Source organism: Rutidosis leptorrhynchoides, chromosome 1 (genome assembly GCF_046630445.1).
Source record: "Rutidosis leptorrhynchoides isolate AG116_Rl617_1_P2 chromosome 1, CSIRO_AGI_Rlap_v1, whole genome shotgun sequence".
NCBI lineage: Eukaryota > Viridiplantae > Streptophyta > Magnoliopsida > Asterales > Asteraceae > Rutidosis > Rutidosis leptorrhynchoides.
Window position 1 is genome coordinate 695,649,678 of NC_092333.1, and position 16,161 is coordinate 695,665,838.

At 36.1% G+C, this 16,161-nt stretch overlaps 2 protein-coding genes across 2 annotated transcripts; both read right to left on the bottom strand.

Annotated features, from left to right (window-relative positions):
* Nucleotides 1-13,538: 13,538 nt before the first annotated feature.
* LOC139852901 (uncharacterized) lies at nt 13,539-14,015 on the bottom strand. Its single transcript, XM_071842245.1, has one exon. The coding sequence runs from the start codon at nt 14,013-14,015 to the stop codon at nt 13,539-13,541; it is 477 nt and encodes a 158-aa protein (XP_071698346.1).
* Nucleotides 14,016-15,265: 1,250 nt separating this feature from the next.
* LOC139852921 (uncharacterized mitochondrial protein AtMg00860-like) lies at nt 15,266-15,761 on the bottom strand. The gene is made up of 2 exons (XM_071842267.1): nt 15,557-15,761; nt 15,266-15,465 (listed from the first exon to the last, which is right to left on the bottom strand). The coding sequence occupies exons 1-2, from the start codon at nt 15,759-15,761 to the stop codon at nt 15,266-15,268; spliced, it is 405 nt and encodes a 134-aa protein (XP_071698368.1).
* Nucleotides 15,762-16,161: the final 400 nt, after the last annotated feature.

A 16,161-nucleotide genomic window follows, 5' to 3' on the forward strand; every position in this document is an offset into this window, starting at 1 on the left:
GGACATTGTGTTTGAGCTATGCGATCTTACAAATGGTATCAGAGCTAGGCTATAGCCCGATGTGGTGAACGACGCAGTGGTGGCGCACCCCTAAGCGCACGGTGCGACATAGCACAAGTGAAAGAAAAAGAGACCGGTGATATAAGATGGCGGGAGTATCGTTGAATAGAAACTGATGAATAATCTTTTGCGTTATCATTTATTCACATCAAGAAGGTTTTACTGTTTTTGAATTTATCTTTGTATTTTATAATTATGTCAATGTCAAATTTATATTTCGGTCAAAAATGAAATTTTAATTAGTCAATGTGATTTCAATGCTAATTTGATACCCAAATCTTTCGGCATTTAATGTCAAACCGTGCCGTTTGAACTCATTAGATGTTCGTGTTTTGTTGTGTACCCATTGTAAGGTCTTCTTGTTGTTATTGTTGAATGTTCCAAACTGAGTCATTAAATGACTATCAGAATGTTCCAAACTGAGTCATTAAATGACTATCAGAATGTTCCAAACTGAGTCGTTTTTAGATATTAAAACCAGCAATGGACCGATTGGTGTTGCTTTGACAGGTTCCGATAACAGTGACTATCAGAATGGCCGGTATCTTAGAGGTTCTTTAAATTTTAGAAAATAGGCTTCTGTTGGTTTTTATGAAACTCTATATCTGTTATCACAAAGTTCAGTGGCGGTTGTTCATGGAGTAATTAGATCGTTCTTCTTGCTGTTGTTGATTGTTACTTTTTCCGGTATCGTTTTCTATTAGCCTAAACACTATTGAAGTCTTCAATTTCTTATTGGTCCTTTAATCACTTACTGTACTCGGTTTCTGACAAAGTATAATGAATACTTTTGAAGCATATAAACAGCATTTCAAAAATAACGGTGCTCATGATTTGTCAACAACAAAATATTTGTAGATGATATAAAGACAGCTAACTCCTATTTGTTAGCTAATCTTCTCTACATAGTTGAGAGTTATATAATGATTCAAATGCTGGCTTGTGCAAGGAATTGTGTGTGAAAAGGTTTATTCTTTACTTTATTTATAATAATAATCAGTTCCATAGTCTATCTACAATTGTGATATTTGTAATTTGTCAGTGCGATATTGCTTTTGAGTTAAACGAGGGGTCTAGTATTGTATTTGAGTCTGCAGGTACTAAAAGGAGTTATAATTGAAATGACAACATGTTATCATCTGTATCACTTAATTGTTTTGACTTATGAAAAGATTTTGGTTGCCTAGCTCTTGAACATTCCCTTATTATTCGGATTCTACTATCTGAATATTATGTTGGATTTTTTTCTAATCAGAATCACCTAAAGAATGCCATCTGAAGATATGATTTAATTGCAGTTTTGCAGATGTGGATGAGCGAGTGCTTTATGTTCAACTGTCGTACGACTTCACATGGAACAATCATCAATATACGTGTTTCAACAAATATAAATTGATCTTTGTATTTTAAAATGTTGAGGTGTGGAGGCATTTAAACAAAAGCTGAAAAAAAGTGTCACTAAAAACTGTTTAAACACTTGCACGGATTTTGCAGATTTCGGTAAGCGTGAAACAGAGCAAAACAGTGCAAAAACAGAGAAAAATGATGGTGCGCGGTGCTGGTGCGCGGCGCGCACCCTGCGCGCACTAGGTGAAACTTGATCAGAAGGTTTGCTCGAAGAATCAAGAGTGCACGGCGCGCACGTTTAAGTGTGCACGGCGCGCACGTTGTCTGGCAGCGAGCTGTCAGCATGTTGATCAACTTTTGCACATGGGATCCGTATTTGGTTGTCCAAGTTGTCACTTTAGGTGCATGTGGGCTACTTTACACCTTGTTTTAGAGCTGTGATCATGCTAATACAAGGGTGTAAAGAGGATCAAGATGGCTAGTTGATGATTACTTGAAGCATGCTTATGTATTCTTGTTCTCCTATAAATGTTCCTGATTATAACTCATTGTAAACTCACCACCACGGAATTTAATCAATAAGAACACTCTTTGGTTGGCCGTGGACTAAAGCAATCACAAACGATTGCATATAACCACGTTAAATTCCCGTGTTTTTATCATTCTTGCTTGTGTTACGATTATCACTATATTTTTCGTTTGTTGGAAGTGGGTTAGATAACTTGGGTTATCTTGTCTTGTTTGGGCTCACCTAATCGGGTTTCCTAACAAGTGGTATTAAGAGCTCTCGGGTTTACGAGTATTCGGGAACAATGACGGAAAAGAGTGATGTGAAGATCGATAGGTTTGATGGAACTGACTTTAGTTTTTGGAAGATGCAAATGGAAGATATGCTCTATCAAAATAAGCTTTACCAACCCTTAAAGGGTGTTAAGCCAGAGGGAATGGATCAAGGCGAGTGGGAATTGTTGGATAGGCGAGCCCTAGGAGTTGTTCGGCTTTCTCTGGCCAAGAACGTCGCTTACAACATTGTGGGTGAAACCACAACGGAGGGATTGATTACGGCTTTATCTAACATGTTTGAAAAGCCATCCGCTTTGAACAAGGTTTTCCTAGTTAGGCAATTGGTGAACACTAGAATGATGGAGGGATCCTCGGTGGCGGATCATGTGAACGAATTTAATTTGATTTTAACCCGGTTAAAATCGGTTGATATTAAATTTGATGATGAGCTACAAGCGTTATTTTTACTATCTTCATTGCCCGATAGTTGGTCAAGTTTAGTGACGGCGGTTAGTGGTTCATCCGGAACTACTAAACTCACTTTTTAAGGAATCCGTGATTTGATTCTTAGCGAAGGTATTCGTAGGAAAGATTCGAATAGGAGTTCGGGTTCGGTTCTAAGTGTTAGTCGGGGAAAAGCTAAGTCGCGAAGTATGTCAAGGAGCAAGAGTGTGGTGTGTTGAAATTGTCAACAAGTAGGTCACTATAGGTCGAAGTGCCCGAGTTTAGTGTCGGGTGGGAGTTCAACGAATGCGGTGATCGAAGATGCGTTGTTGTGCCAAGAAGAGGTTCTTGACGAATCTTGGGTTTTGGATTCGGGTGCCTCGTTTCATGCTACCCCATACATGAACGAGATGGTAAATTTCAAGTCGTATTCCGGTAAGGTTCGAGTCGCGAACGGGAGTATACTTGATGTTGCGGGTATTGGTGATCTAATGGTTAAACATACTTGGATCTTGAAGAACGTGAAGTTCATTCCAAAGCTCAAGAGTAGGTTAATCTCGGTTGGGCAGTTGGATAATGATAAGTGTCATGTCCTATTTGGAGATCAAAGGTGGAAGGTGTTTAATGGAGGTCATGTGGTTTGATAATGCTAAAAACGAACATATATTTCATAGCATTATTCCTCAAGAAAGACAAGCTTTTAGTTGCAATTGTTCTATTTACAAGTGATATTCGTTTAAATAATAAAAGGTGAAGACAAAAGACAGATTCGACGAATTGAAGACGCAAACGACCAAAAAGCTCAAAAGAACAAAAGACAATCAAAAAGGTTCCAATTATTAATAAGAAACGTCTCGAAATCACAAGAGTACAAGATTCAAAACGCAAAGTACAAAATATAAAATTGTACGCAAGGACGTTCGAAAATCCGGAACCGGGACCAGAGTCAACTCTTAACGCTTGACGCAACGGACTAAAAATTACAAGTTAACTATGCATATAAATATAATATAATATATAATTAATTATATTAATTATATATATATTATATATATATTATAAACCGTCGGTAAACAAAGAGCCAAACTCCTCTGAGCTGTAAAAGTAACCTCCGTGACTCGCGGAGTTTGAAGAGGTTTTCACCGCGAGTAAAGGAGCCCCAAAATTCGACTTTTCCTATAAAAGCAACCGAATTCTGATCGCAATTAAAAATCTTTTTTTCTTCTTATCATACGTAAACGATATATATATATATATATATATATATATATATATATATATATAATTTATATTTTAATTTTAATTTTAATTCTAATAATAAGGGTATGTTAGCGAATGTTGTAAGGGTGTAAGTCGAAATTCTGTCCGTGTAACGCTACGCTATTTTTAATCATTGTAAGTTATGTTCAACCTTTTTACATTAATGTCTCGTAGCTAAGTTATTATTATGCTTATTTAAAACGAAGTAATCATGATGTTGGGCTAATTACTAAAATTGGGTAATTGGGCTTTGTACCATAATTGGGGTTTGGACAAAAGAACGACACTTGTGGAAATTAGACTATGGGCTATTCATGAGCTTTATATTTGTTTAACTAAATGATAGTTTGTTAATGTTAATATAAAGATTTACAATTGGGCGTCCCTATAAATTACCATATACACTCAATCGGACACGATGGGCGGGGTATTTATATGTACGAATAATCGTTCATTTAACCGGACACGGGAATGGATTAATAGCCACTAGAATAATTAAAACAGGGGTGAATTACATTCAAGGGTAATTGGTTTAATTGTTAACAAAGTAGTAAAACCTTGGTTTACACGCAGTCGATAACCTGGTGTATTCATTAAACAAAGTATTAAAACCTTGTAACAATTCGAATCCCCAATTAGTTGGAATATTTAACTTCGGGTATAATAATAATTTGACGAGGACACTCGCACTTTATATTTATGACTGATGGACTGTTATGGACAAAAACCAGACGGACAGATTAAATAATCCAGGACAAAGGACAATTAACCCATGGGCATAAAACTAAAATCAACACGTCAAACATCATGATTACAGAAGTTTAAATAAGCATAATTCTTTTATTTCATATTTAATTTCCTTTATTTTATATTTAATTGCACTTCTAATTATCGCATTTTTATTTATTGTTATTTAATCGCACTTTTAATTATCGTATTTTTTAATTATCGCAATTTTATTTTATCGCACTTTTATTGCAATTTCATTATCGTTATTTACTTTACGCTTTAATTTAAGTCTTGTATTTATTTTATATTTTACATTAGGTTTTAACTGCGACTAAAGTCTTAAAATCGACAAACCGGTCATTAAATGGTAAAAACCCCCCTTTATAATAATAATAATATTACTTATATATATGTTTGTATTTTTATAAAAGTAAACTAATATAGCGTTACGCTTTGTTTAAAGATTTCCCTGTGGAACGAACCGGACTTACTAAAAACTACACTACTGTACGATTAGGTACACTGCCTATAAGTGTTGTAGCAAGGTTTAAGTATATCCATTCTATAAATAAATAAATATCTTGTGTAAAATTGTATCGTATTTAATAGTTTTTCCTAGTAAAATATAAACTATTTCGTATACCTTAGCTTTGACATCATGGTTGCTCGCGGGTATAAGAGGGGAGCCAAGTATATGGTTGAAGAAGGGCTAGGTGATTTTGGTGGTGTTAAAATTCCTAGTATGCTAATGCTTTCCGGGTTTGTTGAGGGATCTTGTTTGAGTGGGAGCTCAAGGGAAGTCGAAGCTAGTGAAGATTCAGGACGAATTGGTTATACTAGAGCTTTCGTTACTTCAGGTAGATCTTCTTCAATGGCAACTTTGTTGCAATCGGGCGAAGAAGATGAACAAGAGATTTTCATGAGAGTCACTGTTAAAGAAACATCTGTACAGTGGGAGTTGGCTCGTGGTGGAAAATCGGGTTTGTCAAAAGACGTGTGCGCGTATGTAGTCGGTGTTCCAATGGTGAAAGCAAAGGCGGTTATGTGGAAGATCAAGGGTGTGAATGCATTCTCACACAGCTGCCTTGATGGCATTGTCCACATGTTTGATCTACCGGGTGGTTTATTCTATGTTGGAAAGATAAATCGGGTGGATGTTATTGTGTACGGGTGGATCGCTTGGGCGATGGGGTTAATTGAGTCGGGTCGGACTCAAACGACCCGTTATCTCCTAGTGTAAGGAGATATGTGTCAAATCCAAAGAGTTGTTGTTGTTTGTGTTTTATTTTCCCAAGCAAGTAACATGGTGATCAAATTATAGCTCAACGGAAGGAGGTGTAATTAGTAGGTCAAAGTTGTTATTGTGGGATAATAATGTTTGAAGTCTAACAAGTAGCATTGAAGACCTTATATCGAAAGTCTACTCATCCATGAGTTGAGGTGCGTGTTCTAAACGGTAATTGGAGGACCCAAATGGCGTTTGGCGGTGTGTAAATGGTATTTAATGTTCTTGGTTAGATTAGGCGAGTTTACGAAGATTGAGTTTGTTAAAAGTCTCCAAGTGGGAGATTTGTTGAGGTGTGGAGACATTTAAACAAAAGCTGAAAAAAAAAAGTGTCACTAAAAACTGTTTAAACACTATTGAAAAACCTATTTTCAATGCGTTCATTACCATTGTACGTAAAATCCTAAGAATTCACTTGGAATTCATTAGGTCACCTGAACCAAATCGGGTGTCAACCGTAAGAATGGTGGTTGCATAGCATGGTCGAAGACAGGACCTTGTGCCAGACCGAAAAACTATAGGGTGATCTTTACTATTGCTCCTACAAAGGATAGTAATTGCATCTGACACGATATAGACCATAATCAAAAGCATGTCATTAGACATTGCCTTAACAGTTACTTGTTCAACGCTTTCCTTTACAACCGGACGGTAGTTTACTGAAAGGTAATATACGGAATAAGTAAACTGGAGGTGTTGCTTTCCTAATACAAGGATTAGCAAGTGGGTGACACAAAACCGCAAGTTTTGAGCTAAAATTTTAAAATATGAAACTCACACAACCCACAAAAACATTTTGCAAACACCGGTGAAGGGTTATTCCGGAAAACTTATCTAGGGTAAAAGCTAGAATTTTCAAAAGATCAAATGTTTTCATAAAGATCTAATTTCCTTAAAGGATCTAAATTTTTATAGTCATGTGGGACTGTAAACCATATCGTTACTATCATTGTTTATACCGCTGTATAAAATTCACTGATGTATAAAGTGTGAGAATAAAAAAAGTGATTCGAGTGAAGTGTGATTTAATTTCAAGTTTGTATTGCTTGAGGACAAGCAACGTTCAAGTGTGGGGATATTTGATAGTGCTCCAAATGAACATATATTTAGTCGCAATATCATCCCAATATGTAAAGTTTTTAGTTGTAATTATTCTATTTTTAAGTTGTAATCGTTTAAATAAATAAATGTGAAGACAAAGCACGAAGATTAAAGAATTGAAGAAAAAGTGCCACTAAAGCCTGAAAAGTACCACTAAAGCCATAGTACACTCAAAAGTGCCACTAAAAGTGAGTTAAAGACTTGTGCGGATTTTGGGAGTTAAGGAAAATAATTTTTTGTGCAAATTACAAATTGCGAAACATAAAGTACAAGATATCTACGCGTACGAAAAGACGTTCGAAAATTCGGAATCGAGACATAAACCGAGCATCAACGCACGAGACAACGGACCTAAAATTACAAGTCAACATTGCACAAGAATATAATATAATATATTTAAAATTATATAAAATTATATATATTATATTATATATTAATTTAATCAAATCCGCCCACGTTTTAAACTCAAAGTGAGCTGTCATAGCTGGCCATGCGATCGCATGGCCAGGAAGAAGGAAAAGCATGCGATCGCATGAGCCTTAGAGGCTGGCCACATCTATAAATTGGAACATTTTCTGGCCGAAATACACACACGCTTCACACTTATTTTCTTTCTTTCCTCTGTAATATTTATAATTATAATTAAGTTTAAGTAAGATTAATAATAAATTATGGTTTAGTTGGGTTATTGTAAGCAATGTTTTACGGGTTTTAAAGTCGGAATCCTGTCCGTGTAACGCTACGCGATAAATAATCACTGTAAGCTATGTTCTTCCTTTTTAAATTAATGTATCGTAAGTAAGTTATTATTATGCTTATTTGAGCCGAAGTAATCGTGATGTTAGGCTAAATATTAAGATGGGGTTATTGGATTTTGTACCATAATTAAGGTTTGGACAAAAGACCGACACTTGTGAACATTGGACTATTGACTATTAATAGGTAGGGGGTATTGTATAATTGAATGACAACTCATTGGAACCTATCGAACCTATCTTCAAATTAGTTAATCTAATAATTATTAAAATGATTATGTATGTCCTATTTAGTGACGTTTATACGACATCTTTTACGATCATTTAATTAATTATTCGGGTTGGGTAATTGATTATTCATTCTGATCAAGTGGGTAAATTAATATTCATATCTCATTAAAACATGGGTGGATTACATACAAGGATAACGAGTGTAATTGTTAACAAAGTATTAAAAACTTGTTACAGTTTGAATCCCTAATTAGTTGGAATATTTGACTTCAGGAATAAGGTTAATTTGACGAGCATTTTATAATTATGACTGATGGACTATTATGGACAAAAACCAGATATGTATCAAATAAACCAGGATAAAGGACAATTAACCCGGGTAACAATTAAATAAAATTAAAACGTCAAACATCATGATTACGGAAGTTTAAATAAGCATAATACTTTTATTTCATATTTCATCGTACCTTTATTTACTGTCATTTTAATTACTGCAATTTACTTTATCGCAATTTAAATTCTGTCATTTATATTTTCGTCATTTATCTTTACGCTTTATTTAAAATCGACAAACCGGTCATTAAACGGTAAAACCCCCCTTTTATAATAATAATACTACTATATTACTAATATATATATATATATATATATATATATATATATATATATATATATATATATATATATATATATATATATACAAATATAATTGTTTAAAAATATAGTGTACGCAATAAGCCGTCTCCCTGTGGAACGAACCGGACTTACTAAAAACTACACTACTCTACGATTAGGTACACTGCCTATAGTGTTGTAGCAAGGTTTAAGTATATCCCATCTATATAAATAAATAAAACATTGTGTAAATTGTATCGTATTTCGTAATAAAAATAATAGTATTTCGTATACTCCGATGTACACATCAGTTTGAATGTTACCAGGTTTAGGTATCCAGGTTATCCAACTGAGAGTGTCGTTGTCCTCTTTCTCCCCCTCACTCGTGAGTTGGGTATCATAAAAATATTCGGTTTCAACAAAGTCACAGTTCATTGTAGTAAAGACATGACGTCTTCTTGGACTATAGCCCCGATATCCTTTTTGGTTTATTCCATAGCCAACCATGACACATTTTTCCGCACAAGGATCAAGTTTGGTACGTTCATGTTTAGAAATGTGGACAAAAACCGAGCATCCAAATATTCGAGGTTCAATGCTAAATGAAGTCGGAAGGGTATGGAATTGGAAAAGAGTATCTTTAGGAGTTTTTTGCCCAAAATTTTATTGGGTAAACGATTGATAAGATAGGTGGAGGAAGCAAGAGCTTCGGGCCAAAAACTCTTCGGTGCCTTGAATTCAATTAATAAAGCTCTTGTCATTTCTAAGAGTAGGCGATTTTTCCGTTCGGCTACTCCGTTTTGTTCGGGAGTATGAGCACAAGATTTTTGGTGAATAATCCCTTTATCTTCACAAAATTGTTTCATTGAAGTATTGAAAAACTCACCCCCATTATCGGATCTTAAATTTTTTATATTTTTGTTAAATTGAGTTTGTACCATTTTATAAAAGTGGGAAAACTTTTCAAACACTTCTGATTTGTGGGTTAGAAAATAAATCCAGGTCATGCGTGAATGGTCATCAATAAATAAGACAAAGTACCAAAAATTTCTCCCCCAACAACCGGTGCAGGACCCCACACATCTGAATGGATTAAAGCAAAGGGTACTTCTTTTCTAGTATTCCTAGGTTTAAACGTACTTCGGTGGCTTTTAGCCAAAATACAAGTTTCACAATTTAAGTTTACATTAGATGGAAAAAGACTAGGCAATAAAGCGTGTAAATATCCGGCTGATGGGTGACCCAATCTCCTATGCCATAGTCAAGCTTCCCTCGTAGGTGTTCCATGAGCAAGCGTCACGGTACCTTGTTGGGTCACTTCATCCACATAGTACAACCCACCCCGTTCGGTACCACGTCCAATAATAACTCCAGTCTTAATGTCGTGAAGGATACAGAAAGTGGGGTGTATCAAAACAGAACAATTTAATTCTTTTGTAACGTGGCTAACGGATAAAAGTTTATGAGACAAGGTTGAGATATATAAGCAATTAGATAATTTCATAGTCGGTGTGATTTCAATTTTCCCACCCTCTTTTACGTGCACAACCCCTCCATTTGCAGTTTGGATTCTATTTACCCGAGGGTTTGATTCGGAACAAAAGTCGGATTTTTCAAAACTCATGGTGTGAGTAGCACCACAATCAAAAATCTATTCGTTACTTTTTACGTTATTCGAAATTATATTAGTTTTTCCAACAAAACGAGATTTAGTTTTAGTTTTATTAGTTGATTTATTTTCTAAAAAAATTAATTGTTTGGACTTTTTTTGATTTGTTATTTTTGTCCAGGTATCCAAACAACTTTGTATTAATATTCTCCTTTTTTTCGTTTAAAATAATGGACTTTGGTGGGGGTTGTTGGGCTTTGGCCATTTTAGGGGTGATCGAAGATCCATTTCTTGCAAGAGAATGAGGCTTATTTCACAAACTGATTTATTATTACTTTTGAGATAGTAGGAAAAGTCAACGTTTTTATTGTGAAAGGGTTTACATTGTAAATTAATGGAACTTGAAGGTTCCAACCGAGAATTTAACCCTTTATTTTCAAAATACGTAGTAATAATTTGATTCCCCATGTATTGAAAAATCGTAACACACTTTTGATTTTTCCTTTCTTGAAAAGTAGCGGACCCTACTTTTGGCCCATGGATACTTGAAAGATCTTTTGATACATCAATTTGGGATAAGAGTTTTACTTTACAGTTCAACCCAATTTTATCTTTATCATCGGCCAGTTGCAAAGATCCAGGCATAGATTTTAAATATTTTTTTTCGATTATATCTTGAAGGCAATGAAACCGATTAGGGTTTACCCATGTTGCTTCATAATCTATCGATTTTAACTTTGATCTTCTTGTTCTGGCCGATTGATTATATGCGATCTTAGGGTTTGAGGATTTTTCCCTCACCCTTTCGATCGGTTTATGAGACTGAAACAATAAATTGGGGTTTGAATTACCTCTTGTTGCTTTTTGAGTAGCTTGATTGTTGGATGTAGAGCTGCCGTTGCAGGTGACCTTGTGGTTGCCGTCGGCAGCTTCTGCTACTGTCGTTATCATTCTACCACGTTTCTGTTTGTTCCACCATTTGGGATAACCGATTAGCTTAAAACATTGGATTATTGTGTGATGTAACATTCCACAATAAACACAGCTTAGCTCCTGTGGTGGTCGATGGTGGTTTAGGGTGATGTTTTCAGTTCCGGCAACGGTTGGTGGTTTATGGTGACAAAGAGCATCCAGGTAACTCTTTCCATTATGTGTTGAGTTGCCGTCTAAAATTGACATGGCAGCTTGGTTTGATTCTGAGCTACCGTCAATTTTAGACATGGTAACTAGATTTTTGGTAAATGATTGAGGCATAAAAGTGTTGCTATGATCCCCGATCAGCACACTGCTCTGATACCATGTTAAGTCTATGAATTCGATATGTTAAAAATGTAAGAGTTTGATCTTTGTATTGATAGAAGTATTGATACAGATTGTATTAAAAACTAAGAACATATAAGAGTGTTCTTTTATACTACAACACTTGTAACAGCTAATTCTACTTAAGATTAGGCCCCATTACACTTTTTGGAACCACCTTTTACAAATATGGAAATGGCTGTTGTGAAGTAACCGTTAAGCATCCTATTACTGTTATCTTGTGACTTTGCTAAATATGGAAATGATGAAGGTCAACCCTTCTGATCCAAGTCAATCTTTACCCAAACAGGAAATATGTATTGTGGTTCTGTATTCTAACATCCCAAGTAGAATAATAACACTAGGTATCCCCGCGATGGTAGCATAGTGGTTGAGGGACATGCAGCATACCGCGATGGTCATGGTTTCAATCCCTGCCCATGTGCCGTGAGACCGGTCGGTATGGAGCCGCCAGAGGGTCGGTTTACCCTTTTTTTTTTTAGTTTAAATTTAAACAATACCTAAATGATGATGAATAAAAATAGTGATGTAACCATTGAGCCATTGGTTCAACGGGAACCGTGCCCGTAAATGCTATTGGGGTCTACTAAGTGGAAGCTACATATGAAGAAAAAAGGCGCACGTTCGAGTCCTTAGAGACTCAAAGTGTTATTACCTTGAGTTTGAAGGGGGTTAAGCTCGAATCTGACTATTAATAGAGACAATTGACGTAGTATAGTCATGCATGATACTATCGGGTTAGGTGTGGAGTCGTTGGTTGCTTAGCAACACAAAGTTTACATGCAGCTGTCGATCGGGTTCGGGTTTCCGCCCGAACATGTGTGATACGTGCAAATGATGAGGGTCGTTGAAATAAATGATCGCCAAAAAAATCGGCGTTCAAAAAAAAAATAATAAATAAAGTATTTTGTAATGGAATAATACAAACGACAATAAAACAACGTTCGCCAATTAGTATATACGGGAATGGAATAAGCAGGAACCGACATTCATCCACCAACCCATACATACATACCTATATATAGAGATCGATATGCACACCTGCACACTCAAAATCAAACCCCCAAATTCACTATTTCATTTGATCTGTTTTTCTTACACCAAAATAAACCCTAATAAACCGTTGATGAATCCGATTGCTCTTATGTCTCAAAGGTTAGATTTTTCTTCATTCTCGCTTCTTTATTTCTTTTTTGTTTTTCTCTTTCTTTCTTCTCTCTTTCTTTCTCAATGATGGTTTATTAATCCGAATTAGGGTTCCGTTGTTTTTATGAAACTTTATATCCACTGACAAAATGATTTGGATTATACTTTCTTTATTTCTTTTGTCTTTCTTTGTTAAAGATTGTTCATTGGTCTTTATGAAACTCCAATAGCATATATTATATTGGTTGTTCATACTGAATAGGTATGGTTGCACATGGAATTCATTACTGGATGCAGAGTATAAAAGAGATCACAAAGGTCAATTTTTTTACCAGCTTTAATCTATGGTTTCTCTTCTTTCTTTCTTTCTTTCTTTCTTTCTTTCTTTCTTACACAAAAAGATTTTTCTTTTTGTTTATGGAATTAGGGTTCTGTTACTTCTATTAATATTTGATGAAGCTGTTATTGAGATTTTTAAAGCAGTTAGGTTTAACGTTCTGATTTTGATACGTTAACCTGGATCTATGATCGGAGTTAACTATCGATTAACCTGAAAGCCCACGAATTAAGAACAAGCTTTGGAGTGTAATCGACTATTTTATTGATTTAGGGTTATTACAATTGAATTGGGGAAGAAGAAACTTACAACTGAATTTTGATGTCTTCTATTATATCGCTAATCGCTACTTAACAGCTAACAATTTTACAGTTACAACATCACTACACTCTAACAACTAATTCTGTTATTTGGTTGATTGAACACGTGCAGCTGACTGAACTCCATTGACTGACTGCACGTGCTTTGCACACTTGAACTCGTATCAATCCTTCCTCCTTAAGAGCATTCTTGCCCTCAAGAATGGGTAGCGAAAACATCAAAATCTGGAAATCGAATCATCAATTCATCCAAAGATTCCCAAGTGACATCCTCCAAGTTACCAATTTGCCATTGTACCAAACCATAAACTGCAGACCTATTATGTAACTTCTTCAGCTTTCGTTCCAAAATTTTCAAAGGTGCAGGTTCAATTAACCCACTGTCATTTAACCGAGGGATGGAACCCCTTGTAACTGGTGTTGGCCCCTTATGCTCTCTCAACTGAGAGATGTGAAAAACAGGATGTATTTGTGCCATTTCTGGTAGCACCAGTTTGTATGCTACTTGTCCAACTCGTTCACAAACTTGAAATGGACCATAATATTTCGGAGATAATTTGTTGTATTTCCCTGCACGTAAAGTCACTTGTCGATGAGGCTGAAGTTTGACATATGCCCAACTGCCCACTGTAAGTGTTCGATCAGTGCATCTCGAATCTGCCAAATTTTTCATTCAATCTTGAGCACGCTTAAGGTGGAACTTTAAAACTGCAATTGCGTTCTCCCGGGCTATCAATGACCGATATACAGCTTCCACCCTGCTGTCACCTGCTGTAGACACAATAGGACGTGGTGGTGGTTGCCCATATACAACCTCGAAAGGGGTTGTATTGATTGCGGAATGGAAGTTCGTATTGTACCAAAATTCAGCCAACGGTATCCATTTAACCCAATCTTTTGGCTTGTCACAAGACATACACCGCAAGTAACACTCTAAACAACTGTTCACCACCTCGGTTTGACCGTCGGTTTGAGGGTGATACGCCGTGGAAAGGTGCAAGTTTACTTTCATCAGTTTGAAAAGTTCCTTCCAAAACGTACTTATGAAAATTCGATCTCGGTGACTTAAAATAACCTTGGGTAACCTGTGCAACTTATAAACATTGTCTAAAAAACATTGAGCCACACTCATAGCAGTGAATGGGTGGGTCAACGGTATAAAATGCCCATACTTGCTCAACCGATCAACTACAACAAAAATGGTTGTTTTACCATTCGAAGTAGGAAGCCCCTCAATGAAATCCATCGAAATTTCAGTCCAAACAGTGGTCGGAATTGGTAATGGTTGTAGTAAACCTGGGTAGCTGCTCAAATCCGACTTACATTTTTGACAAATAGTGCATTCTCTTACGTATTGCTTGACTTGTTTCCGTAGCCGCTTACAATAAAAACAAGTTGAAATCTTTTGTAGTGTTGAAGTTACCCCAGAATGGCCTCCATTTGGTTCATCATGAAACGCCTTTATAATGTCTGTACGAAGTAATGTATCATATCCAACCATTAGTTTTCCCTTCCGATACAGCTGATCATTTTGCAATGTAAAATGTTTAACTGTTTCACCAGCTTGTATTTTACTAACTATATGCTGTAAATCAGCGTCATTCAAGACACTTACACGAACTCTTTCTGTAACATCAGCAGGGTGTACATATGAAATAATTCAGCATGGTTATGAGCTCGTGATAAAGCATCCGCAGCCCCACTTTCGCTTCCTTTCTTGTAGATTATTTCATAATCAAACCTAACAAGTTTTTGCAACCATTTCATTTGGATAGGTGTGGTCAAACGTTGCTCCAATAAGTATTTGAGACTCACATGATCCGTCTGAATTTTGAAGTGTCGGTCCAACAAATACCCCTTCCATTTCTCTAAGGCTTGCAATATAGCCAAAAATTCTCGTTCATAAGTAGAAAGTGCTTGGTGTCATAAAGATAGAGCCTTAATCATGAATGCAATAGGGTGCCCGTCTTGTTGTAACACGACACCAATTTCAACCCCCGAAGCATCCATTTCAACTATAAACTCCTTATTAAAATCGGGAAGACTCAATACCGAAGCTTGTTGCACATGTTGTTTAAGAATTTGGAATGCTTTTGAAGCTTCTTCATTCCAATCAAACGAATCTTTGCGTAACAATTTAGTCAGAGGTTGACTAATAATGGCATAACCCTTTATGAAATGCCTATTAATATCCCGTCAATCCAAGGAACCCACGTAATTGCTTAACATTTTTAGGTTCGGGCCATTGGACCATGGCCTCAATTTTAGTCAGATCAGTGGAGACACCCTCAGATGAAATCACATGCCCAAGGTACTCTACCCTTCCTGTACCAAAAGTGCATTTCGACTTCTTTGCATATGAAGTATTTTGCCTGATAACTTGCAAAACCAATCTTAAGTGTTGCACATGCTCATCCATACTTGCACTATATACCAAAATATCATCGAAAAATACGAGAGTAAATCGTCTCAAAAATAGTTTTAAGACGTCGTTCATCAAAGCTTGGAACGTGGATGGGGCATTAGTTAGCCCAAATGGCATCACCAAAAACTCGTAATGCCCCTCATGCGTTCTAAAGGCGGTTTTAGCTATGTCGTCTTAAACATACGAATTTGGTGGTACCCGGATTGAAGATCTAACTTAGAAAACACTTTTGACCAGTGTAACTCATCAAGTAATTCCTCAATCATAGGAATTGGACAACGATCCTTAATTGTGTGACTATTCAATTGCCTATAGTCCACACACATACGCCACATGCCATCCTTCTTTTTTTACCATTACAATGGGCGAAGAAAAGGGACTTTGACTCGGTCGA

Coding starts and splice junctions, on each gene's coding strand:
- LOC139852901 (XM_071842245.1), bottom strand. CDS start 14,015: ATGAAAAATTTGGCAGATTCGAGATGCACTGATCGAACACTTACAGTG.
- LOC139852921 (XM_071842267.1), bottom strand. CDS start 15,761: ATGGATGAGCATGTGCAACACTTAAGATTGGTTTTGCAAGTTATCAGG. Junction 15,466..15,556: donor TAAAAATGTTAAGCAATTAC/GTGGGTTCCTTG, acceptor TGTTACGCAAAG/ATTCGTTTGATTGGAATGAA.